This window comes from Bos grunniens, chromosome 5, assembly GCF_055505025.1.
Source record: "Bos grunniens cultivar Pamir isolate PY7600 chromosome 5, Bosgru_T2T1.0, whole genome shotgun sequence".
In the NCBI taxonomy this organism is placed as follows: Eukaryota; Metazoa; Chordata; class Mammalia; order Artiodactyla; family Bovidae; genus Bos; species Bos grunniens.
In genome coordinates, this window is record NC_141169.1 from 68019860 (window position 1) to 68045171 (window position 25312).

General features: G+C 41.0%; 1 protein-coding gene across 1 annotated transcript; it reads right to left on the reverse strand.

Annotated features, from left to right (window-relative positions):
• Positions 1 to 2696: 2696 nt before the first annotated feature.
• On the reverse strand, positions 2697 to 25312 carry C5H12orf42 (chromosome 5 C12orf42 homolog). Its single transcript, XM_086404334.1, is given in 5 exon segments — positions 2697 to 2774; positions 2776 to 2900; positions 2903 to 3002; positions 3004 to 3149; positions 25045 to 25312. Coding segments are annotated over 5 exon segments (717 nt in total).

The window sequence follows — 25312 nt, forward strand, 5'->3', positions numbered from 1 at the left end:
ACAAGCTGGAATAAAGATTGCTGGGAGAAATATAAATAACTTCAGATATGCAGATGACACCACCCGTATGGCAGAAAGTGAAGAGGAACTCAAAAGCCTTATGATGAAAGTGAAAGAGGAGAGTGAAAAAGTTGGCTTAAGGCTCAATATTCAGAAAACTAAGATCATGGCATCTGGTCCCATCACTTCATGGGAAATAGATGGGGAAAACAGTGGAAACAGTGGCAGACTTTATTTTGGGGGGCTCTAAAATCACTGCAGATGGTGACTGCAGCCATGAAATTAAAAGACGCTTACTCCTTGGAAGGAAAGTTATGACCAACCTAGATAGCATATTCAAAAGCAGAGACATTACTTTGCCAACAAAGGTCCGTCTAGTCAAGGCTATGGTTTTTCCTGTGGTCATGTATGGATGTGAGAGTTGGACTGTGAAGAAAGCTGAGAGCCGAAGAATTGATGCTTTTGAACTGTGGTGTTGGAGAAGACTCTTGAGAGTCCCTTGGACTGCAAGGAGATCCAACTAGTCCATTCTAAAGGAGATCAGCCCTGGGTGTTCTTTGGAAGGAAAGATGCTAAAGTTGAAACTCCAATACTTTGGCCACCTCATGCGAAGAGTTGACTCATTGGAAAAGACTCTGATGCTGGGAGGGATTGAGGGCAAGAGGAGAAGGGGACGGCAGAGGATGAGATGGATGGATGGCATCACCGACTTGATGGACATGAGTCTGAGTGAACTCTGGGAGTTGGTGATGGACAGGGAGGCCTGGCGTGCTGCAATTCATGGGGTCTCAAAGAGTCAGATATGACTGAGCGACTGAACTGAACTGAACTGAAATGCTTAGAACAGTCTCTAAAATACACACTCAGGAAACATTATCTGTCACAACTATTACTTATCCTACATACTAAAAAGGATTCCTCACTTGTAAACATTGTTCATTAGAGATGCTCTTAAATATTTTTTCTTCCATGTACTAGTTTTTAAAATTTATCACTATTTTTCAATGAAACTTTCGGAAAAACATAGTTTTCCCTAAAGCAACACATTATCTTCTTAGGAGGACTCTTATAGCATGTGGTAATAAATATCCCTTAAATCAAATCACATACCCCTGAAAAAACAAAAGCAAGCTGTAACCCAAAACCTTAGCAACAATGATTTTATACTACAGGACTTTGTTCTAGTCCTCAGTCACACTCCAATGCAAATACACATATTATTTATTTCTTAAAACTGATTCGTACTCAGTTACAATTGTTCAAATTGAAAAAAATAACAGTAAGAAAGATTTAACTATGCTTACCTTGGGGCATTTTTGTCCAGGTTCTAGTGCCTCTCAGAAAGACCTGAACACCTGTGCCCCATAACTATGACAGTCAACATTGCACATGTTGGTAAAGAACTGATGGTAAAGAACCATCACTATCTAAACTATGGACATAGTTAGACCAACTAAACGCCCAACCATATGCATCCAAAATGAGATAAATCAAGACAGCTCATTACATTTCCTCCAAGGAAGAATGAGTTTCTGGAGGTGTTTATGAAGGACTGCTCTCTTTAGCTTTGATCCTCTTTTTTTTTTAAAGAAGCCCTTACTTTGACCTCTACTGGGTTACATGGATTCTAGTATATCTAGAATAGAGTTTTGAGTCATGTTGTCTCAAATGCATTCCACAAGACACTAGTGTCCAAGGTATTTATAGGCATTATATTAAAAAAAAAAATACACACCACATCAGAGTTCCCTGACCACATAAATGTAGACATACTACATATAGTATATAATACATGCTTTATATATATTTTATATATATTGAACTGAAGGGGAAAATGCAGTAGGATTTTACAGCCTCCATGTATCGAATTCTATAAATCCAAGTTTGTGGGAAAACTGCAAGAAATTTGCAATTCAAACTGTGTGTGAATGTCGTGGTAATATTGATTTGTGTTTCACTCTGTGAAAAAAACAGTACATTAAAAAGAGAAAAAACTAAACTCATAAAATCATTTGCTAAATTAGTTTCTGCATTGCCTCACAGTGAAAAGCTGCTATGTTTAACCGACCTTAAACCAAAATCGAAAACACTGCCTAAAACCACAAGTTGATATAAACGTTCCCTAAGTGTCTCTTCTGCATTAACCTTAGTTCCATGTGTTTCAGGAGCCTCCAAAGAGGTTCTAGCTTCAGGTTTCTGACATAAAAACCTTAATATAGCCTGAAGAACTCCCCTAGGCACATGGGGAGTAATCAAATTTCATGTTAACTATTAAATTACAGACATTCAATTACGTTTTCCAAACCTCTGTTTAGAGATTCAAAAGGCCCTTAGAAAACATCCTTAAACTGAAGCCCAAGTTGGCAAGTGAAACCCTTTACCTGCGAGAGCAGAACAAAGCCGGGTCGGGCCCATCCCTGCCGGCACATGGTGAAGTGGCACGCGATGTACCCCATCCCCATTGTGAGTGACACTGGGAGACACCGCAGAACAAAAATACTATTAGAAATGCTTCAAAAGGAACATTTTGGGGCTGCGATAGAGACTTTTGACATTATTTATTAGGTTCAAAACGGCCTCTGTGAAGCCTGACAATGGTTCTGTGGAAACCAGTACATCTGAGGCCCTTTCTGTTGTTCTGGGCAGGCATTGATTTGAAGATAGGCAGCACTCACCGAACAATTCCCTCGCAGCGGTCAGTGTAAGTGAGCATTCACCCCCGGCCTAGGAGGGGCCTGTGAACAAACCGTATGGAAACGAGGGGGTGGGCGGGAGTGGGGAAGAGGAGCAATCCTTGATTAACCTCTTGGAGAAGAGATGGGTAGGAGTACTGGTGAATCCAGGAAGGGGCGCTCCTGCCAGACTACTGTGGAGGGAGGCGTCTGCCCCGGCCCGTTTTTCCTGGGGGAATGAGGATGCTTGGGGAGCATCTTTGGTGCCATGGCAACTGCGCCTATTCGGACTGGATTTCCGGGCGCGCCTGGGAGCCGGCTTTGGGAATCTAGGCTTGCAGGTCGGTGCACCTACTGGGGCTGCTGTCTTCTCCCCCAACTCCAGTTCTGAGGAACTCCAGGAGACTTTGGGCGAAGCAAAGGGGGTCTGGCTTCTCCGGAAGAGGCCAATGGCAGCGCAAGGCCTCAGAATAAGACCTGGAAGACAAAGAAGAGCCGGGGTGGCGCTCAAGTGTGAGGAATTTACCCGCCCCGCTAAAACTTAAAAAAAAAAAAAAAAGAAAACTCTCCTGATAACTGGATGTTTCAGAAATCCACGACGTTTGTAACAAGCTGAGAGAAAAAAATTTAATCCCCTGACGTTACGCTCATGTGCTTCCCACGTTTCTTTAAGAAAATAAAGTGCTATCCATTCCTTTACTATTGTTTGAAAGAACCTCCTCCCCCCAAAATAATTTTTACAGAATCCTCCTAAAACTTTTAATTTCAAGGAAAACAATTCAAAACTTCCAAAGAGAGGGAAGAATGAGTGACTAAAATAAAGCCTCATATTTGAAATTTGGGGAAAGGCTTTGAATAGAAATTACTCTGGAGTTAGAGATCATGGAAAAACAAACAATTTTACAGCCCATTTAGACTATGACTGACAATTTAAAATCCAAGAGGCAATTACTTCATGAGTTTTATTAGAAAGCTCAAACCATGTGAAAATTAAAACAGTGTTTTAATCTGATGTTGGCTCTGCACAATACATACATATACACTAATAATAGATTTGATTTTTTCTTTATTTATATATATATATATCACGCATGCATTTGTATGTAGATATATATATATATATAATCTTAATATATGTCATACATATAAAATCATTTTCAGGAGACTTTCCTGGCAGTCCAATGAATTAAGAGTCCCCACTTCGACTGCAGGGGGCACAGGTTCAATCCCTGGTTGGGGAACTAACATCCCGCGTGCCATGTAACAAGGGCAAAAAAAATCATTTTTATGTAAGAAATCCTGTCCATTGACCTATGCAAATTAAAATCTAATTCTTCAGTAGTGTATTAAGATAACTTACATGCTTTAAATTACTTTCTATGAGCTTTTAAAGGACTTTGAATAGCATGCAGATGGCTCAGTTATTTAGAACAACCCAAGACATCACCAGATGGCCAACACCAAATCAGAGTGATTATATTCTTTGCATCCAAAGATGGAGAAGCTCTAGAAAGTCAGCAAAAACAAGACTGGGGGCTGACGGTGGCTCAGATCATGAACTCCTTATTGCCAAATTCAGACTTAAATTGAAGAAAGTGGGGAAAACCACAAGACCATTCAGGTATGACCTAAATCAAATCCCTTATGATTATACAGTGGAAGTGAGAAATAGATTTAAGGGAATAGATCTGATAGACAGAGTGCCTGATAAACTATGGACAGAGGTTCATGACACTGTACAGGAGACAGGGATCAAGACCATCCCCAAGAAAAAGAAATGCAAAAAAGCAAAATGGCTACGTGAGGAGGCCTTACAAATAGCTGTGAAAAGAAGAGAAGCAAAAAGCAAAGGAGAAAAGGAAAGATATAAGCATCTGAATGCAGAGTTCCAAAGAATAGCAAGGAGAGATAAGAAAGACTTCCTCAGCGATCAGTGCAAAGAAATAGAGGAAAACAATAGACTGGGAAAGACTAGAGAGCACTTCAAGAAAATTAGAGATACCAAGGGAACACTTCATGCAAAGATGGGCTCAATAAAAGACAGAAATGGTATGGACCTAAGAGAAGCAGAAGATATTAAGAAGAGGTGGCAGGAATATGCAGAAGAACTATACAAAAAAGATCTTCATGACCCAGGTAACCACAATGGTGTGATCACTCACCTAGAGCCAGACATCCTGGAATGTGAAGTCAAGTGGGCCTTAGGAAGCATCACTACGAACAAAGCTAGTGGAGGTGATGGAATTCCAGTTGAGCTATTTCAAATCTTGAAAGATGATGCTGTGAAAGTGCTGCACTCAATATGCAAGCAAATTTGGAAAACTCAGCAGTGGCCAAAGGAATGGAAAAGGTCAGTTTTCATTCCAATCCCAAAGAAAGGCAATGCCAAAGAATGCTCAAACTACCACACAATTGCACTCATCTCACATGCTAGTAAAGTAATGCTCAAAATCTCTAAGCCATGTTTCAGCAATACATGAACCGTGAACTTTCAGATGTTCAAACTGGTTTTAGAAAAGGCAGAGGATCCAAAGACCAAATTGCCAACATCTGCTGAATCATGGAAAAAGCAAGAGAGTTCCAGAAAAACATCTATTTCTGCTTTATTGACTATGCCAAAGCCTTTGACTGTGTAGATCACAATAAACTGTGGACAATTCTGAAAGAGATGGGAATACCAGACCACCTGACCTGCCTCTTGAGATACCTGTATGCAGGTCAAGAAGCAACAGTTAGAACTGGACATGGAACAACAGATTGGTTCCTAATTGGGAAAGGAGTACGTTAAGGCTGTATATTGTCACTGTGCTTATTTAACTTATATGCAGAATACATCATGAGAAATGCTGGGCTGGAGGAAGCACAAGCTGGAATCAAGATTGCTGGGAGAAATATCAATAACCTCAGATACGCAGATGACAGCACCCTATGCCAGAAAGTGAAGAAGAACTAAAGACCCTCTTGATGAAAGTGAAAGAAGAGAGTGAAAAAGTTGGCTTAAACCTCAACATTCAGAAAACTAAAATCATGGCATGTGGTCCCATCACTTCATGGCAAATAGATGGAGAAACAGTGGAAACAGTGTCAGACTTTATTTTTGGGGGCTCCAAAATCACTGCAGTTGGTGATTGCAGCCATGAAATTAAAAGATGCTTACTCCTTGGAAAGAAAGTTATGACCAACCTAGATAGCATATTAAAATGCAGAGACATTACTTTGTCAACAAAGGCCCATCTGGTCAAGGCTATGGTTTTTCCAATAGTTAAGTATGGATATGAGAGTTGGACTATAAAGCAAACTGAGTGTTGAACAATTGATGCTTTTGAACTGTGGTGTTAGAGGAGACTCTTGAGAGTCTCTTGGACTGCAAGGAGATCCAACCAGTTCATCCTAAAGGAGATCAGTTCTGAGTGTTCATTGGAGGGACTGATGTTGAAGCTGAAACTCCAATACTTTGGCCATCTGATGGGAAGAGCTGACTCATTGGAAAAGACCCTGGTGCTGAGAAAGATTGAGGGCAGGAGGAGAAGGGGACGACAGAGGATGAGATGGTTGAATGGCATCATCGACTCAATGAACATGAGTTTGGGTGAACTTTGGGAGTTGGTGATGGACAGGGAGGCCTGGTGTGCTGTGGCTCATGGGGTCGCAAAGAGTAGGACATGACTGAGTGATTGAACTGAACTGAACTGAAAGGCATCACTGGCAAATTCAAAAGATATGCAGACTTCAAATGCATATTGCATTCCCAACAGTGGGTGTTGAACTGTGTGCGTATGTGCTCAGTCACTTCAGTCATGTCCAACTCTCTGAGACCCCATGGACTGTAGCCCAACAGGCTCCTCTGTCCATGGGATTCTCCAGACAAGAATACCAGAGTGAGTTGCCATTTACTTCTCCAGGGGATCTTATCTACCCAGGGATCAAACACAAGTCTTCTGCATTGGCACCCGGATTCTTTACCACTGAGCCACCTGTGAAGCCTTTGCATTTCTTCAAACTAAGCAAGTATCTGAGGGAAAAATATAATAAAATGTAAACCATCTAGTACATAGTAAGTGCACAATTGTTGCTGTTGTTGTTCAGTTGCTAAGTTGTGTCCAACTCTTTGGACCCCATGAACTGTAACATGCCAGGCTCCTTTGTCCTCCACTCTCTCCCAGAGTTTGATCATATTCATGTCCATTGAGTTGGTAATGTTATCTAACCATCCCACCCTCTGCTGTCCCCTTCTTCTCCTGCCTTCAATCTTTCCCAGCATCAGGGTCTTTTCCAATGAGTTGGTTCTTTGCGTCAGATGGCCAAAGTATTGGAGCTTCAGCTTTAGCATAAATCCTTCCAATGAATATTCAGGGTTGATTTCCTTTAGGATTGACTGGTTTGATCTCCTTGCAGTCCAAGGCACTCTGAAGAGTCTTCTCTAGCACCACATTTTGAAAACATCAGTTCTTCAGCGCTCAACTTTCTTTGCGGTGCTCAGTACCCAAGTGCTATTAGTGTCGTATTTAGAATCTTAAAATAGGAGTGCTCTGACCTGGAGTCAGAATGGAGGCTCGAATCCTGGCTCCTCCCTCCCTAAAGTAACAGAATCTCTATAAGCCTCTAGTACCTCATCTAAGCCATGGGGAGATAGCAGTTCTTATCTCAGAAGGTACCCATATGGACCATAATTGCAGATGCATATTCAGATTTTATTATATTGCCATATACATAAGGCTCAAAGTGTATTAACTAGCCAGCATCCTCAACATCCCATCATCAAGCCCATCCTCCCAGAAAAGAAGAATCTCTGACTCAACATCTTTGGTGGAAGTCTCCCAGAACCAACCTTACAATTTACAGCCCAGGAAGGACATTATCCCCTAGTTCAAAGAAGGCTCTCAAAATCTCTCTTTCTTCAATTGGTCAATTCCAAAAAACTGTACAAATATTTGCATTAAAATCAACCCATAAAGTTACCTAAAAAACAGTATGGCCATCATCAAAAAAACCTACAAAGAATAAATGCTAGAGAGAGTGTGGAGAAAAGGGAACCCTCTTGTACTGTTGGAGGAAATATAAATTAATATTTAGCTATTATGGAGAATAGTATGAAAGCTTATCAAAAAAACTAGATATAGAACTACCATACGACCCAAGAGTCCCACTCCTGGGCATATACCCTGAGAAAACCATAATTCAAACCAACACATGCACCCCAATGTTCATTGCAGCACTATTTGCAATATCCAGGACACGGAAGCAATATAAATGTCCATCGACAGATGAATGGATAAAGAAGATGTGGAACATACATACAAGGGAATATTACTCAACCATAAAAAGGAATGAAATTGGGTCATTTGCAGAGATGTAGATCGACCTAGAGTCTGTCACACAGAGGGAAGTAAGTCAGAAAGAGAAAAATAAATGTCTAATGTTTATTCATAAATGTGGAATCTACAAAACTGTATGGATGAACCTATTTGCAGGGCAGGAATAGAGATATAGATGTAAAGAACAAACTTGTGGACACAGTCGGGGGAGGGCAGGGGGGGATGAATCAGGAGATTAGGACTGACATATATACGCTACCATATGTAAAACAGACAGCTAGCGGGAACCTGCTGCATAACACAGCGAGCTCGGCATGGTGCTCCGTGATGACCTAGAGGGATGGGATGCTGGGGAAGTCCAAGAGGGAGGGGATATATGTATACATACAGCTGATTCACTTTGTTGTATAGCAGAAACCAGCACATTATACAACCATAAAGGAGCTACATAAAATGAGTCTAATCCTTATTCTACATGACATTTTCTAGAATATTTTGAGGTACACGTTGTTTGCTTACATTTCCTCTCCTGCAGTCAGAACACCACCACTATTCTCACAACCACCATTTAGTCAGCCCTGCTGTGTTCAGGGAATTTTATATCAACAACATCTCATCAAGGCAGTGATTGTCAGTTTACAGAAAATACCAGGCTCAAAGAATATTTATGGGACTTGATCACAGCTAAAGAACTGAAACTGGAGACAGCAGAAATTTGAGGTCAAGTCTTTCTGGTTCTGAGCTCAGGTTTCCATGATTTCAAAGCTTATTCTTTCTGGTCCTTCATTCATCCTATTATGCAGTTTTATACTTAATTTTTATACACATTAACTTGTGCTATGAATTTACACCTTCCTTATCTGTGTGTACGTGCATGCTAAGTCACTTCAGTCATGTCTGACTTTTTGTGACCCCATGGACTGTAGCCCGCCAGGCTCCTCTGTCCATGGGATTCTCCAGGCAAAAATACTGGAGTGGGTTGCTGTGCCCTCCTCCAGGGGATCTTCCAGACCCAGGGATCAAACCTGCGTCTCTTATGACTCCTGCATTGGCAAGCAGGTTCTTTATCACTAGTACCACCTCCTTATCTGTAAAGTGGGGATAATAACATTAACTGCCCAAGAGAGTTATATGAGGATTTCATGAAATAATGTGAAATGCTCAACACAGTATCTAGCATGTGGTGAGAGGCTAGGTTGCTGATGATGATAATTGCCCTCATCACCATTATTAGACAACAACTGAATCATCAAACATGTGTCATTAGCTCACACCTGTTCTCTCCTCCAATATAATATATGGCAACAAGTGGATTTCCATGAAAACTTGGCAACTACAGTTTTTATAGAATGTTCTAGAACAGTATCTGCCATTGAGTCAAATAATTTTGCTTGCTTCTATTGAAGTTAAAAGCAAAATATGGCCAAAAGATGGAGAAGGCAATGGCACCCCACTCCAGTACTCTTGCCTGGAAAATCCCATGGACAGAGGAGCCTGGTAGGCTGCAGTCCATGGGGTCGATAAGAGTCGGACACGACTGAGTGACTTCACTTTCACTTTTCACTTTCATGCATTGGAGGAGGAAATGGCAACCCACTCCAGTGTTCTTGCCTGGAGAATCCCAGGGACGGGGGAGCCTGATGGGCTGCTGTCTATGGGGTCGCACAGAGTCAGACATGACTGAAGTGACTTAGCAGCATCAGCAGCATGGCCAAATGAAAAGAGGTGAAAAACAGAAACCACGAACTGATACTCAACCGATGGGACAGAATCTCCCTTAGAACTGCAAGAGGGTAGGTTCTGAAGTCTCATTGGTCCCTGGATGTGTGTCCCTGTGGCCTCCAGGTGCATAGGATTTACCAAGTGGGCCTGAATACACGTTTTTGTCATTCACTATTCTAGAAATAAACTACCCCAGGTCCGTTTGGGTGTGCCTCTGGCTCCCATGTTCATGTTTTGCCTGACAGTGAAGATGAGTGGAGTCTCTTCCCACTCACTGGGTGGTGTTGGGGAGGAACTCACTTCTCCAAGGCTTTCTTCTTTGAAAGAAGCTATACTGGCAGCAGGAGGCCCAGGGGGTGCTGTACTGGTGAATGTAGAGCAGTCTTCTATATGCCATTGGAGACTGAATCCTTTCTCTAAATACTATAAAAGGTAAACTATTTTGAAGGAATACACTTCGATACCACCTACTAAATTAATGGCAGGAAGGATGAAATCAAGTCATGGATGGATTTTGTTTGTTTCATGTTTCTCTCCTGAGCAAACAAAATGACAAAGAAGCCAAGGATCCAGGTGCCCAAGCAAGAGAAGAAGAGGAGAGAAAACACGTGGACTGGAAGAAAAGACACGGACCATGCTTTTACTGAGGTCAAGCTATGCTGCAGGTGCTGAATGAGAGCCTGGGCACGCGGGTCATTTAGCCTCATAAGAACCTCATCTAACAAATAGAATTACTGGCTCTATTTTTTTCAGATCAGCAAGCTAGTTTGAAGCTTATGGGTTTAATTGAGTCCCCCAAGAAGATATGTTGAGGTTTTAACCTTCTATATCAGTGAACATACATTATTTGTTAAAAGGGTCTTTGTAGATACAGTCAAATCAGGATGAGGTTGCTGTGTTTTGTGCTAAGTCTCTTCTGTCGTGTCTGACTCTGCGAATCTATGGACTGTAGCCTGCCAGGCTCCTCTGTCCATGGGATTCTTCAAGCAAGAATACTGGAGTGGGTTGCCATACTCCCCTTCAGGGGTCTTCCCGACTACCCAAGGATCAAACCAGCATCTCCTGTGTCTCCTGCATTGCAGACAGATTATCTGCTAAACCATCAGCAAAATCCTGAGGTTGTTAGTGTTAAGGCCTTAGTCCAATGTGACTTGTGTCCTTATAAGAAGAAAAAACAGACACACAGGAAGAATGCCATGTGATGGCAGAGGCAGAGTGGAGTGACGTAGCCACAAGCCAAGGTAACCAAGGACTGCAGCATCCTCCAGAAGCTAAGAGAAAGACATGAAACGGATTCTCCCCTAGAACCTCCAGAGGGGGCCAATCCTGATGACACCTGAATTTCCAATTCTGCCTCCAGAACTGTGAGATAATGATTCTGTTTTAAGTCATCCACTTTGGGGTTTTTGTTATGACAGTCCTGGGAAACTAATATACCCACAAAGGGTCCAACTCACATGTGTTATCTAAGAATAATTATTAACAGCAGCCCTTTTCACTGAAAAAAAAAATTGTTTAGACTTGGAAAATAGGAAAGAATAAAACCTAAGAGGTAAGGAAGTGTGGAGTGGAGAGAGGAATGAACTGGATTTCTTTGGTTCTACTGTGTGGCAGAAACTGTGCCAGGATATGACAACTCCCTTTTGGGAAGAAAAAAAAAATTTTTTTTTTTTTAGATTTTATAATGTGGGCCATTTTTAAAGTCTTTATTGACTCTGTTACAATATTGATTCTGCTTTATATTTTACTTTTTTTTTTTTTTTTTTGGCCTTGAGACATGTGGGATCTTATTTCCCTGACCAGGGATCAAACCCATGCCCCCTTCATTGGAAGGCGAGATCTTAACCACTGGACCACCAGAGAAGTCTCCCAGGGTGTACCAACTCTTAAAAAGACTTGCATTCCCTGTGCTCAAGGTTCAGTCAAGTGGCAAAGACGTTCACCATGTTAGGTACCAGGACACAGCATTCATAAACCACAGCTTTGTCTTCAGTAGGGAATCAAAAGAAATGCCTCCAGAGGCCCCACAGATAATATTAGAAATGAGAGACGAGGTCAAGGGGAGCACCCTGGGAGTATACTCCATCAGAAGGGGCAGTCACTTCTCAGACCTTCTTTTATTGTCCTGAAGGAATGTGGGCCCAGTGAAGACAGATTTTTCTGGATTTCCAGGAGAAGCAGACATATGTTTTTTATATATGTAAAAGCTTCTGATTTTTAAATGTTGGTAACTCAATTTGGAAAAATGTATGGTTTGGATTCCACATAACACCTGCTTTTTGAATCACCACAGGCCACCAGTGTGCATCTTTGAGCTGCAGCCAGCCCTATGAAAGTCACACCATCATTTACCTCCTCTCATACCATCTTCATCTCAGAACATGATTTGTTAAATACTTGGCTTGGAGCCATGGGGATTTGTTTGCAAGCTCTGTGCCTAAGCGGACTATAGAGTTCTAGAAGTCTCAACTTCCTCCAACACTTTAGGAAGACCCAGCTTTTCATTTTAGTCTTAACTGTCTCATCCTTTTCATCATAAAGCCCAGAATTTGAAATGGTAAACAAATCTATTAGTCTTTCCCAAATGCAGAGAAACTTTTGGAATCTTTGAAAACAATAGCTATGGGACTGTTGATCCCAAAGGAAAATCTACAACCTTGGAACCCACAGCGTTTGATCTGCCCTCTTTCTTTTGTTCAAATATCAAGAACAGAATGGAAGGCCTGAAAGCACTTTAAGCACCCTCACACTCCAGAAGTTATGGGTTGAAAGAGAACTTAAAGGTCATCTGAGGCTGACTCTCACCATCCATCATCACTGACTTCTGTTTAAATACCACCAGGGCCCTCAGTCTCACTACCTCTGCATCAGAGATTTCACTGCTTATCATAAAGACAAGTAAGTAATTTTGTATTTGCTACATAAAAAGGCACATTTAGATAGATAGATAGAAAGGAAAATAAGCAAGTTTTATATAGGGAATAATTGTCAATGTCAACTTATATGATGTTGAGACAGCTGGTGACTATGTTTGTTTAGTTCTTCAACCAATATTCATTGAACTCCTATCATATACTAAGGCACCACAACAAAGGCAAAATGTTACCCACATCAACAGAATCCATCATTTTGAGATTCAATTGATCAGCTGATTTTTGGCAAAATGGACTTCAGCACAGAAACTCAGAGCCTCCCAGTTTCACCTACATGAATTTCAGGTTTCCTCTATGATACAACTGCCAGGCTGCCTGAATTGAATAGAACCACCAGTAGTCTGGGCTTCCTTTGTGGCTCAGCTGGTAAAGAATCTGCCCACAATTCGGGAGACCTGGGTTCAATCCCTGGGTTGGGAAAATCCCCTGGAGAAGGGAAAGGCTACCTACTCCAGTGTTGTGGCCTGAAGAATTCCATGGACTATATAGTCCATGGGGTCACAAAGAGTAGGACACAACTGAGCCGCTTTAACTTTCACCAGTTCAGTTCTGTTCAGTCGCTCAGTCATGTCTGACTCTTTGTGACCCCATGGACTGCAGCACCCCAGGCTTTCCTGTCCTTCACCAACCCTCAGAGCTTACTCAAACACATGTCCATTGAGTCGGTGATGCCATTCAACCATCTCATCCTCTGTCGTCCCCTTTTCTTCCCACCTTCAATCTTTCCCAGCATCAGGGTCTTTTTCAGTTCTTCACATCAGGTGGCCAAAGTATTGGATCTTCATCTTTAGCATTAGTCCTTCCAATGAATATTCAGGGCTGATTTCCTTTAGGATTGATTGGTTTGATCTCTTTGCAGTCCAGGGACTCTCAAGAGTCTTCTCCAACATCACAGTTCAAAAGCACCAATTCTTTGGTGCTCAGCTTTCTTTATGGTCCAACTGTCACATCCATACATGACTATTGGAAAAACCATAGCCTTGACTAGATGGACCTTTGTTGGCAAAGTGATGTCTCTGCTTTTTAATATGCTGTCTAGGTTGGTCATAGCTTTTCTCCCAAGGAGCAAGCATCTTTTAATTTCATGGCTGCAGTCACCATCTGCAGTGATTTTGGACCCCCAAAAATAAAGTCTCTCACTGTTTCCATTATTTCCACATCTATTTGCCATGAAGTGATGGGACTGGATTCCACGATCTTAGTTTTCTGAATGTTGAGTTTTAAGCCAACTTTTTCACTCTCCTCTTTCACTTTCATCAAGAGGCTCTTTAGTTCTTCTTCACTTTCTGCCATACTTTCTAAGGGTGGTGTCATCTGCATATCTGAGGTTATTGATATTTCTCCTGGCCATCTTGATTCCAGCTTGATTCCAGATTTCCAGGAGAAATCTGGAAATGACCAGTAGTCTGGGCCTTAAACAACCAGAGAGTGTTGATAGAAATGAAATGGCCTTTTGCAATTTCCAATGGCTTTGTCTTTATTTTTTTTCAATTTTTCAAATCTCCCTACCAAGACAGTGGCAGAACTTGAGCCCAAATCCATTGCTCAGGATTGAAATTCCAGTGCTCTTTGTTATGTTATTTGGCTCTTGAGGCTGCTTCACTATTTCCCAATCTTAGCCATTCATGCACCAATATCTGGCAGGCTCTGAAAAATACAAACACATGGTCCCAGGATCCCAGTCTTGTAGTCAGTAAGCCCCTTGGGGATTATGATGTGTAGAGCCATCAGTCTCAGTTATCATAAGTGTCAGGTACTGTTACAAACTGCACACATCCCAAACATTCATGAACAAGCTAGAGCCATGACCTCAGGGATGTCTCTCTCCTCCAAGCATTATCTTTGTGAACAGTCCTCATGACAGATACCAGAAGTATCTGCTACTTTACAGCTTAGATATTCCTTATGCTATTTGCTTTCACACCAGTAATCTTGCACTTGATTCAGACCACAACTCTTCAGTTTATTCACTCAGGAGGAACCTGAGGTTGAAGAGTAACCATCTGTCTATACCATGAATCAAGCACCAGAGAAGCTGGGGTTGGGACACAGGTCTTAGATTTTGAAGGAGTTTGTTTTTTTCCTACTGCCCCATCAATGCCAGTGGTGCAAGAAGAAACGTGACTACCGTAAACTGGGCTTGATGAAGTGGTGAGTCGCTCAGTTGTGTCCAGCACTTTGTGACCCCATGGACTGTAGCCTGCCAGGCTCCTCTGTCCATGGGATTTCATAGGCAACGATACTGGAGTGGGTTGCCATGTCTTTTTCCAAGGGATCTTCCTGACCCAGGGATCAAACCTGTGTCTCCTGTATTGTCAGGTTGATTCTTTACCACAGAGCCACCAGGAAAGTGGCTTAATGAAGGGAGGGATACATATGTCCATGGCAACAGCTTGCAAATAGTGAGCACTGATCACTTTTCTGGACATGCTTTTGCCAACAGTTGATGCAAGCAGCATGACTTCTGTGCAGAAGAAGGCAGGGCACCTTAGGCTAAGTACTCTGCCTGAGGACTGCTGACTGAAATCAGGTCCCACGAAAGCCCACAGTCTAACCCAAACCTCTCCCCACGCTCACTCACTGATGCAAAGACCCTACTTTTCTCAACTACTTGTTTTTGGGTGTTTCTCATTTTAAGAAATTCTTCCTGACATTCAAGTTTAGCAGGTTCTTTCAATGTGTAGGCAACTCTGCCTCTTAAGCTGTAGCACAGGTGTTCCATCTGTTGCTATTTCTCTTGAAATAATATTGTGGCAGACAGGAGATTTCAAGGCAAATAAGATAAACCTCAGAGCTGAGTGCTATTTTTTCACAGAAACAATTCATCTTTTTCTTGAGCTGCGAAATAGCTCACGATACATCATGAAAAATGCAGATTTATTCATTTTCTATTCATTGGGAAAAAACAATTGTGGTAGCCCCCTGCATGCTGCGCCCCTCTGAGCTGCCACGGAGCAGGGTGATGTACTCCTCACACCTGCTGCTGGCATTTCCCCCTCAACACAGAACTTCTAAGTGTTTGCATCCCTGACCTATTCTTTTGCTCTCTTGGGCTTCTAACTCCAGCATGTTATGAAGAGACTAGAGGCACTTGTCCTAGAAGGAGAAATAAAAATCCAGGGGAAATTCATTCCCAAAGCTCATCTTGCCCTGAACTGTATGCATAAATAGGGGCTTTGTGTGTTAGTCACTCAGTTGTGTCCAATTCTTTGAGACCCCATGGACTGTAACCCACCAGGCTCCTCTGTCCTTGGGATTCTCCAGGCAAAAAGACTGGAGTGGGTTGCCATTTTCTTCTCCAGGGGATCTTCCCAACCCAGGGTTCAAACCCAGGTCTTGCACATTGCAGGCAGATTCTTCACCATCTGAGCCACCTGGGAAGCTCAAAATAGAGGCTAAATAATTTATTTCGTCTCCTGCATGAAAGTGTGTTAGTTGCTCAGTTATGTCTGACTCTTAGTGACCCCAGGGACTGTAGCCCTCCAGGCTCCTCTGTCCATGGAATTCTCCAGGCAAGAATACTGGAGTGGATTGCCATCCCCTCCTCTAGGGAATCTTCCCAACCGAGGGATGGAACCCAGGTCTCCTGCATTGCAAGCAGATTCTTTATCATCTGAGTCACCAGGGAAACCCATCTCCTATACAACTAACATCAAACCTAAACCTTAACTAGGTCTTCATTTAATATTAGAAACTCTAATGACACATGCTTTTAAAGTATTCTTAGACCACATAGTGGATTTGAATGAAGTCTGCCACCTCAATATCACCACTTCCCCTAGGGATGGATGGGAGGAGGCTGAAGGCATCAAGCCCTGACCTGACCATTGTAGCGCCTACAGGCCAAGTGCACAAGCTCTGAGCCCAGACTTCTTGGATCAAATCTGGTTCACCTCTTCCGGGCTATGCTGCCTAAGTCAACCTGCTTAAGTGCCCCGTGCCTCAGTTTTCCCATTCACAAAATGGCAGCAATGGTCATAACTACCACTTAGGGTTGAGGTGCAGATTTTAAAGTAGTTAATAAACAAGAGTTTAGAGCCCTATGTGACACATAGGAGGTACTCAGTAAGCCTTAGATGCTATTATTATTGTTGCTGTTGTTGGAAAATGTTCTTCCTTTCCTTCTGTAGCTCCTAAATGGACTCTTTCAGCAATAAGAACTCAAGTGGAAAATAATACCTTTTCATTCAACCAGAGTTTATCTCATTTTATTCATTCTGTCCACCTTATCCCCCTCCATCCTCCCTCTCTTCAGACTTGCCTGGGTGCAACAAGGTAAGTCTTTCCTCGAGGATTAGTCCATGTTGCTCAGTTCACCATAATCGTTCACTCTGGTTCTAGTGTTATATCCTCAACTAAGAAGCTTCCATTTTAGGCACAAGTACCCCTCTGTGCATCAATTTTTTAAGAGTTCCAGGACTGTGTCTCACTCTACAGGGAAATTACAGATGTCTGCCAGGGATGTGGGAGGATGAAATGACCACAAGAGGGGCAGGCAGTTGTCCTAGTGAGGGACTCTAAGTAAGAGGATGCCCTCCCTGCCTTCTGGGGGAGGGATGTGCCTTCTCCTGATGTCACTCAACCACCTCTCTTCTTCTAGTAAAAGGACGCAAGGGATCAGAGTCCTCGGGTAAAAGGATACTGGAAGGTCACCCAGGTGCATCCAGATACACTTCCCCTTCTGCCATGACACCATCCACCTTATGCAGTTGCATTTGAATCATAGAGTCTTCAGACCAGGGACACACATGCATGTCCAAATATTTTGATTTTAAATTTTTTAAACATGAGGTATAATTTGAGAGCCACTACATTTGGTTTCTGGTGGATCCATTGAATAACTGTCTGAAGGCCTTGATTTCTTCAGTGATGGAAGAATTAAAATGACCTTTAAAGTATCTTCTAGCCCTAATAATTGTGTGAGTCTCTGAGGTTATTTTTCATTGCATGAAACATCTTTTATTTAACTACTTTATTTTTGGAAACATTATGTTACCATATAAAATTGCTGTTTTGTAGGATAAAAATTGTTATATGTATGGAATTTCACATTTTATAACTTAATATCATGGTTATAAGAGTATAGGTGACATATGCTGCTGTTTAGTTGTTAAATTGTGTCCAACTCTTTGTGACCCCAAGGACTATAGCCCACCAGGCTCCTCTGACCATAGGATTTTCCAGGCAAGAATACTGGAGTGGGTTGCCATTTCCTTCTCCAGGGGATCTTTCCAATTCAGGGATCAATCCATGTCTCCTGCTTAGCAAATGGATTCTTTACCAGTGAGCCACCTAGGAAGCCCATAGATGACATATACATATTGTTTAAAGGAAACAAATAGCCACTGCTACTGCTGCTAAGTCACTTCAGTAGAGTCCAACTCTGTGCGACCCCATAGATGGCAGCCCACCAGGCTCCCCCTTCCCTGGGATTCTCTAGGCAAGAACACTGGAATGGGTTGCCATTTCCTTCTCCAATGCATGAAAGTGAAAAGTTAAAGTGAAGTCACTCAGTTGTGTCCGACTCTTAGCGACCCCATGGACTGCAGCCTACCAGGCTCCTCTGTCCATGGGATTTTCCAGGCAAGAGTACTGGAGTGGGGTGCCATTGCCTTCTCCAACAAATAGCCACAGACCAACTCAATTTCATTATACAAATACCTACAAATTATTCATCCATTCCCTTACTGATGAGTATATGCATGAAATTTGTTTTTGTTTTGTTCTTAATATTACAAAAAAAGGTTGCTATAAACATTTTCATACATGTCCTCTGTTGTATGTACTCCAGTTTCTCTAGGAGTAGAATGGCCAAGTCCTAGGGTATCCATGTCTTCAATATTACAGTTTTCCAAAGTGGTTTTACCAACTCCTACCAGCAGTGTATAAGTCTTCCCATTATTCCACATACTTGTCAACACTTGCTGTTACTTTGTTGTGTTTTTCAACGTGTGCCATTCTGGAGGGTATAAAACAAGACTGCATAGTGATTTTAATTTTTTCATTTTCCTAATAGCATCTCTCCTCCCACCACATCTTTAATCTGAATTGCTTACAAGCAATGTGATTGTGGGTTGAGTTTCCACCCCTTTCCTTTCTCCTGCCTCTGGTATTCTAACCAGCTGGTACATAGTGGCATAGCCCTGGAGGACACAGTGGGGAGCACATGGATAATCCACAAAGTCAATAATTTGCCTCTAAATAAATAACCAGGAATTGACCCTTGGGGATTGTACTCAGGCAATTCAACGGCCATGACCCAGTGTAATATTTCATGTCTTGCTAAAACTCTGGCTAAGCACTGTTTTGCATGCAACCAAGTACTTGGACATTTCTTTCATCTGAATGATGAGCTATTTCAACCACAGCTTGCTTGAGACACAAAGGGCTTCTGCTACCTGTCTGCCTATATGTAACACTCCAGATGGCACCCCAGCCTTCTTACATGAAATGGTTTTTAAGTTGCTCACCCTTTCCCCCATGAGAATGTGCAGTTTCTCAGTGACCCTTTTAAAATGAGATACTAAGACTGGAAAACATTTTAAATCACACCATTCAAGGGCACATATTCAGGAAAGAAACCCTTTATTGTATTTATTCTATAAGAAAAAATGCAAAAGTGTTTTCCCCTCAAGCCAGAGAATGCAATGGGAATGATGATCTTTCTTAAATGATGCTGATGAATAACATTAAGAAGGGTGGGAAGAAAAAGTCACACATAGAATCAGAAACAATTGAAAAAGGAATCCAGGCTACCCCCAACCCTGGCCTTTGTTGAAGGGATCACCAGAGATGTATGTAGATATTATTTTGAAATTTAGAGCTTCAACTTGTATGAACATGAATGCCCATGCTGAGTTTTTGCATGCCTCTGTGAAACAGCAAAAAGAACCCAACAGACCCTATTCTTGCATTAAAGCAACACACTGTGGAAAGCCTGAAAATAAACCATCTATGCTTGATTAATTAGGTTTGTAAGTATTGTTTCAGAACCAAACAATATTTCTAAAGATTTCAATAGTTCAAAGATTGCCCTATGGCCGTCTGGCCAATACATCTTCTAACACACGCAGTTTACAAGCATTTTTCTTCCCAATATGTTGTCTTTGGTTGGTGCGACATTGTTTGAAGGCAGGGCTATTTGGGTCATAGTGGTTTTCTCCCCTGCACAGCAGTGGTGCTGAGCACAGCACTTCGACCATACATCTTCCATGTCATTTCCATCAAAGGCACATGATACTTCCTAGTGACCAATCAGGAGTAGTCCAGCATCCTAACAGAGGGCATATTGGCAAACCAAGCTTTCTTAATGACAGCCATTGTTTGAGGCCAACAAAAGGAAGGTCCTGAATATTAACATGTGGCCTTGTGTAAAGGTCACTGGTATGGCACATCCATCATATTTCACAACTGAGAAAGAGAACTTTATAAACTGTCAGAAACTACTGTTGTCCAAATAAATGTATTAGTCTGACAGCTGACACCAACGAAGCAATGATCTTGAGTGATGATCTCCTCTCTTAACAAATCTCCTTTCACTTCTTTGAAGCAGCAGACATTATGGCGAGAGATTGTGTTTAAGGAATATACCTCCAGGCCACAGGGGGTTATAATAATCAGGCAACCCAATTAAAATATTAATTTAATAACATGTAATCACTAGACCAAATGGCATCTCCTTCTTAAAGGCATAACTTTCCACACTGAGAAGAGAAATCACATAGTTTAACAGCTTAGAGTCTTGAATGGTCTTCTTAATAGTAAAGACCAACAAGTTCATGAAAATTCTGTCAATAAGGTTTAATACAACTGGCACAAAAGAACTCAAAGGTCTGGGACTGAGGACAACACTGCATCTTGGTTAAAACCTACATAAAGTATGACAGCAGAATTGAATAAAACTAGATGGTAGCACATGCATTTAATACTAAATCTAGGAGCAGGTTTAGTAACCATTATGAAATAATGAAGCTCCAATACTTTGGCCACCTGATGCAAAGAGCTGACTCATTGGAAAAGACTCTGATGCTGGGAGAGATTGAAGGAAGGGAGAGAAGGGGACAACAGAGGATGAGATGCTTTCATGGCGTCATTGACTCAATGGACATGAGTTTGAGAAAACTCTGGGAGACAGTGAAGGACAGGGAAGCCTGGCATGCTGCAGTCCATGGGGTCGAAAAGAGTCGGACACAACTGAGTGACTAAACAACAGCAAAGAGCAGGTAGCAAGCTTTCTTACTTGACGGTCTTGATCAGAAACTGTTCTATGTTCAATACTAGAAATATGGTGTTCTGCTTATTAAACGTCATTTTAAAGTAAAAGTTGAAAATTATTTAAGAAGCTGAAAGAATATAATCAAGAGAATGATTAGTGAATAAGTGTATATCTCAGCTCCCTCACTCTGACCTTACTATCACAGTCATGCGAGGAGTCAGAGAGGGAATAAAAGAGGGAAAGAAAGAAAAGAGAGAATTCTGTTTAGTTCCTTGGATGCATCATACTCTCATACTCTTTCCTGACATTTAGACAGTTTCTTGCTATCTGGTGTTTTTCCACAGCCCCTGTTCCTCTGACTAGTTTCTACTCCCTCCATAGTTTTTCACAATTCCCAATCTGCTCAGATCCTTCTGCTGTATGTTGTCATCATTCTTCAGATTTGCTTTATCATAACACTCAACACTTGAAAAGGCGTATTGAATCAACTTGTCTTCAAAATTACTCCAAACTTCATAAGAAGAGAGATGGGATATGTCAATTTCACCCTCATAAGGTGCTCCACAAACTTTTGTACATAAGTAGTAACTTTCAATAACAAAACTGGAACAAAGTTTGAATTTATCATCTCTTGACTTATAACAAGTTTCTGTTAAATAAAAGAAATTTTTGTGCACATGAAGGAAGGATTCAGCATTGGAGCAATTCACATTTATTGTACTATAGAGAAGATACTCAGAGAAGGCAATGGCACCCCACTCCAGTACTCTTGCCTGGAAAATCCCATGGATGGAGGAGCCTGGTGGGCTGCAGTCCCTGGGGTCGCTAAGAGTCGGACACGACTGAGCGACTTCACTTTCACTTTTCACTTTCATGCATTGGAGAAGGAAATGGCAACCCACTCCAGTATTCTTGCCTGGAGAATCCCAGGAACCAGGGAGCCCATTGGGCTGCCATCTATGGGGTCACACAGAGTCAGACACGACTGAAGTGACTTAGCAGCAGCAGCAGCAGAGAAGACACTGAGCAACTACAATGAAGCCTCACCAATTCATATTCCATTATTTCAGAACAAAGCATAACCAGATAAGGGATAGGAGAAAGTCAGCTTAAACCATCTTTGTAAAGGGTGTTTGCTAGGCAAAGTACTTATATACATAATATATCAGTGACAACACTTAGCTACATGTTTTGGCATTAAGGTCTTCTTTCCCACTTTGTATGTCAATTCCACTTAGAATGTCCTCCATGTAGAATGCTGTCCACCTGGGACAGTGTATTAGCCTTCAAGGCCCAGGATATGTACTACTGTTTTGATGAAGCTTCCCGCTGCTGCTCATGCTCACAGCCCTCTCCCTGAATTCTGAATGGCTCTAGTTCTTCCTGTATTCCCAATGGACATGAACCACACTGTAGTTGAAAGTCTTAGATAAGTGTGCATTTTTTAACAAAAAAATATAAATTATTTGAGGGAAGAATCTGTATAGTTATACTTTTCTGAATTCAACACACTGCCTACCATGTTGCACTCTGTGAGTGAATATTTTCAAAATAAATGCAGTAACTTATAAGGACAAGCATTTAAGTATGTAAGGAAATTCTAAAGAAATCTCTGTTGGCAATATTTTGTTTACATATAATCATATTTTAGTCTGTCCATTCAGACATACACTCAGGACAATGATTCTATGGCTGTAAGTGGTTTGAATGAGTCTTGTGATTATTAGATTTCACTACAATGACAAAGTCACTCAAGATGGTACCCTACTTCCTTTCCATAGTTGATGGGTCCAGGTTCATGCAATTGATGCAAGCTTGGACAATGAGACTGTTTCAATGGGTTTTTGTTCTTAGGACCTAAGAGACCATATTTCAGTTCCTTTCCAGAGGGGGTGCTGTGACATGTGAAATGAAAATTATTGGAGGCCATGTTTTCAGCTTTCATCGAAGAAGCTGCTCTGAGAAAATAAAGGTGACATGCAGAGAGAATGAGAGGCACAAGATGGAGGGTCTTAAAGCTCATATTCCCTGGTTCAGACCTTCCTTGAGGCCTGATTCACCCCAAATTCCATTTAATTTAGATGTATAAGACACCTCTCTTTCTGACCAACACAATTCTGATTGATCTCCATGTCTATTTCAAATAGTTTTACTAAAACTAGTCACTATTATTATATCACATTAACTGAAACTGTGCTTCTTTACAAGTTTAAACTGATCTCTCCATCACAGATGTCTAAATTCATAAGAATGCTATTAGCTTCATCTGCTGTTTCTCTTAAATAAACGGGATACTTATAAAAAAGTTACTTAGAGGAGTTATGAAGAATTTTGATCCTCATAAATATAGTAACATTTATTACCACCTCTTAATGAATTCAAAAGACAGGAACAATAATGACAAGGCTGCCAGTAACAATAATAATTGCTCATTTTCTACTGGAAATATTGCATTTATGTATCATGAAAAAATGAAATATTGCTCAGTTCCACTCTATCTGTTGCACTCTACAGATAATGAAGAAGTAGATCTAGTGAAATTAAGAGGCTTGTCCCAAACTCTTCCAAACTCTTCATCAGCAGAAGCAATCCTCTAGGTTTGACTTAAAGTACTTAGCACAATGGTTAGCACCCAATAGGTATACATATCCATGAGTTCTCTTCCATCTCTTTTTCCCCCAAAGTCCGGTCTTTTCTTGCCACATCAATCCCAAATACTATAGGGATTCGTAAAGCTGAATTCCACAATCTTCATTTCTGACTTAGGGCAGCCACTAAGCCTCTTTGCCTCTGTCTCCCATTAGAAAGAAAGACAGAAATAGTTATTATGTTCATCCAACAAAAAGGAAATTAATGGTTGATTAGATGCCTGTTCAACACACTGAGGATAAAAACCAGTCTTCATGGTGAATTATTGAATTAGGGGCCAACTTACAGTAAGGCTGTGTCTACACAAAGCCAAACATCCAGTCAACTCGGCCAAAAAAAAAAAAAATACAGTTTAGCACCAGGAAAAATTAAATTAGTTGATCAGGACTGTGCAGGCAACATAAAATGAAGAAACAAAGGTCAGTACAATAGCATGGTTAAAGCACTGGCAGAGATTACAGACTTAAAAAGGATAATAAGTAAGAGGAAGATTTTTGATGCTCACTGTCAGAAATATAGAGGTGCTATTGAATATATGAAAAAGATTTATTAATTTTGTGTGGGGTTCTATACTTCTCTCTTTTTCCTCTTGATTACATTTCATTTTCAAAATTCAAGCTGAAGATGCAAATCAAGAAAAAAACAAAGCTGGTATCCAGAGATCTGAGTTCCATCCCAACTCAGGATATTAAAAAGGAGCACTCTCTTTTGCTAAGTCTGTCATATGACAGACTCTGATGTGATCATTCTATGTGGCCTGGTAGATCAAATATTATCTTTATTTTCTACAGGGCAAAAAAAATATTGAAATGTATACTATCTATGGAGAATTCTAAATAACAAACCTTATTTGATGTTCACATCAATTTCCCCAAATCATTTTTAATACTATGGCAAAAACTAGAAAATCCTCTGTTGACTCTTTGAATAATGGTCATTGACTAGCATTAACGGTGTATGTCAATTGTGCTTTTAGGGGATGTCATTTTAATGCCCTGTATCATTTTTAGATTGATGTTTCAATTATAAACCCTGCAATATTACTATGCTGTAATATTTAGAGTCCATAAGCTCTCAATAAACTCTAAAGTTGCATGAAGTTTTCATAACTATTGACTCATAACTATTTCATAACTGTTGACTTTTAAATAAGAAAGGATGAGAAATGATGATGACTTATGAGTAATGTATCACTTCATTAAGAGTGAAATACAATTAATTAAAATTGCAGATCTTAATTAATAACTTATTAGTTTAACTCTCCCCCTAACCCTAAAAGAATTAGTCCCAGGAGTTAGACAAAGGAAGCCTTCTTCAAGACAAAGTGGAAAGTACAGTTTTGTGAACTGAGTCCTGAACCCCAGGAATGAACATTTGCAGCTGCACCATGGACTGTTTTCTGTTACCTTAAATACCGCTGGGCCATATGGAGCGTTTCTGAGGACCTTCTATTTTAAAATGTTCTGTTCATATTTTATGCTTTTCCATATGTCTCATCCTTACTTCAGAGTTTCTATTCATTTCCATGAAAATAAGACCTTTGTTTTCCAAGAGTTCATTTTCCTCTCTCTCCTCATCTCTATTATGGCCACAAACCTCTACTCGGGTTAGTTCAGCCACTCTAGGACCGGCCAATTGTGACAAGTTGAATAGAGAATTATTTGGAAGAAAAACAGCAGCCACAAATGATCCGCGGTGCCGCGGTGCCCCTGTTTTCTTGCTTCTTCCAATCAACCCAGTGCGGAGGATAATAAACCTGACGGTGTTGAACTGCTTCAAAAGGAAGAAAATGCCTACAGAAATCAT